The sequence below is a fragment of the Vollenhovia emeryi genome, unplaced genomic scaffold (genome assembly GCF_000949405.1).
Source record: "Vollenhovia emeryi isolate VEMERY1.0 unplaced genomic scaffold, V.emery_V1.0 DF939134.1, whole genome shotgun sequence".
Classification (NCBI taxonomy): domain Eukaryota; kingdom Metazoa; phylum Arthropoda; class Insecta; order Hymenoptera; family Formicidae; genus Vollenhovia; species Vollenhovia emeryi.
The window spans coordinates 838,532-840,743 of NW_011967232.1; the positions used below are offsets into that span (position 1 = coordinate 838,532).

General features: G+C 35.2%; 1 protein-coding gene across 1 annotated transcript in view; it reads left to right on the forward strand.

Moving 5' to 3' along the window:
* Positions 1 to 1,108: 1,108 nt before the first annotated feature.
* Positions 1,109 to 2,212, forward strand: part of LOC105567780 (dentin sialophosphoprotein-like) — a 3,945-nt gene continuing 2,841 nt past the window's right edge. The window contains exons 1-3 of the mRNA XM_012022915.1: positions 1,109 to 1,361; positions 1,589 to 1,816; positions 2,068 to 2,212. Of these exons, the coding sequence (XP_011878305.1) occupies positions 1,603 to 1,816; positions 2,068 to 2,212 (359 nt within the window). The 5' untranslated portion in view covers positions 1,109 to 1,361; positions 1,589 to 1,602. The remainder of the gene's footprint in view (positions 1,362 to 1,588; positions 1,817 to 2,067) is intronic.

Below are 2,212 nucleotides of genomic sequence, written 5' to 3' on the forward strand. Positions count from 1 at the left end.
AAATGCTCAATAAGTGTGGTAGATCTTTTTTAAAAATATCTTACTTTATAAAATCTATTTTTATAGTGTCACGATTCATAGCGTGAATCCTTGATTATACGAACTGAATGAGTCATGCCACCCGGATTTCAAATGTCAGCTTAATTTTATTTTGCGATAACTGAATACTGTTCATGATCTCGAAATACATCTCGAAACTGATGCTTTTATCTCACAACAGGCCAGTGCCTCTACCCTGCAATATTAATAATTAAAGAAAAAAGGAAAGCGCCCCATCGGAGCGTAAAGAACCGATTTTATCCATCTTCGAAAATAAACACCGCTATTATATAGCCGAGAAAATTATCTCTGCCCCATAAAAAGTGTCAGCTTCCTCTAGTTCAATTTTCCTTGATATTTAAAATGGATAAAGTTGCGTCGCAGTGAATGACGCTACAGCCGACGTGACGAGGGAGTACCCTGTGACATCACTTGTAACCAAGTGATCTCACCGAGGGTCGCGTGACGTCACGAAGCCCTATTCCAGTCGATCGACCAGACGTTACAGGCCTGTGTAAAGTCCATGCGCCGCCACGATGACGTCATTGAATTCTATTCCATCCCGCTAAGAGAGCACCGCTCGATAATCCGGTTTTTCTGACGTTCTCCAAGCCTACGCGTGCCTATCTCGATATAATGCCACGCCGTTATAGTGGCAACGTAAGAAACGTTACGTTGCAAAGAATTACGACATAAAAAACCGGATCGTGACGCAAATAAAATATATCGAGTTTTTAACTCGCTCGTTCCACGTTTTACAATCATCAGCCTCGTGTGAGACGATACATTAAAAGAGCTTTATTAAGAGAGGTTTACTCATGAGAAGTTATATATTATTACATGTACTGTCACAGAATTATTTATTATTGAAGACAAAACGGTTTTCAATATATTAGATTATCATTGTATAATGATGTATGTATGTAAGCTCTTTGCAACGCACGTATACGTTACTGACATTACAGAGGTTACCTTTGTGGAATCTTCGAGAGTCATCGTTTTTGTTATTTCTATGTCGAACACTAACACACAGGGGGAGAATGCCGAGTAGGGATTTGAGAAGGTTAAAATCCGTATAAACACTATTGAAATAGTTCTGAGGAGTCTTTCGACGAACGTGTTCGACGTAACTTAGCATTCTACAATCCTTATAGAAGTCCTCGCCTGTCCGCGTTATTAAATATATGGTGTATTATTTTATTTATTGGTAATATTTTAACGGATTATTGAAATAGCCGAAGCACAGTGTGTTTGCCGTCAAGACAGAATTGCAAAGAAATAAGCGTTGGAACGAACGAAAGCACAATCTTTATGTGATTCAAGTAAGTGAATTGTATAACTGTACGCGACTTTTACTGTTTCTTAATATCATAAAATTGCAAAGAATAGAGATTATATTATTTTGTTTTCAATTTTCCACTAATAAAATATAGGAAGCTGTTGATATAACGGGATTATAATCACAGAGGCATATCGTAAAATATGTGTTGCGTTGCTTTTCGATTATAATGATATATGTGATGTCGATGCTTAGAATATTTCTTAACAGGTAATAATATCGATATGAGTCGTAAGACGAAAAGTCATGGCGGTACAAACATGCGAAGATCCGCATTGTCATTTATCGGTGCCAACGGTTCTCTCGACGTTGACGATATATTACAATCCGATGTTTGGAAAAATGTTGAAATGTTTGAAAAGAGCGAAGCTGCTTGTATTCAGAATATACTGAATGATTTCGACGATAAGATTACACAAGAAAATGTTCTTAAAGCAGGTAAGAACGAGATTTCATAAAAATCTATCATTATTTAAAATATGTATAATAAGTAAACAGTAACTTCAATTATTTTTAAAGATATAATAAGAACGATACTATATATCAAATATTATCAAAATCTTTGTAATTGAATCTGTAATAGCGACAAATTTTTAATGATATAATCGAAAGACACATATTGAATTAAAATAAATAATAAGTAATAAAATTTAATGAATCTAATACAATCTAATACGATTTATGTACAGGTAATACCACCGCGAAGAAAAGTCCGAAAGTAAATCCGAAATCCACGAAAAAATCCCCAATGAAATTTCCAATAAACGATGCGGCCATGGATTTACCTGGAACTTCATTAAATACGAATGGTAACATTGTTGAAACAAAAACTGC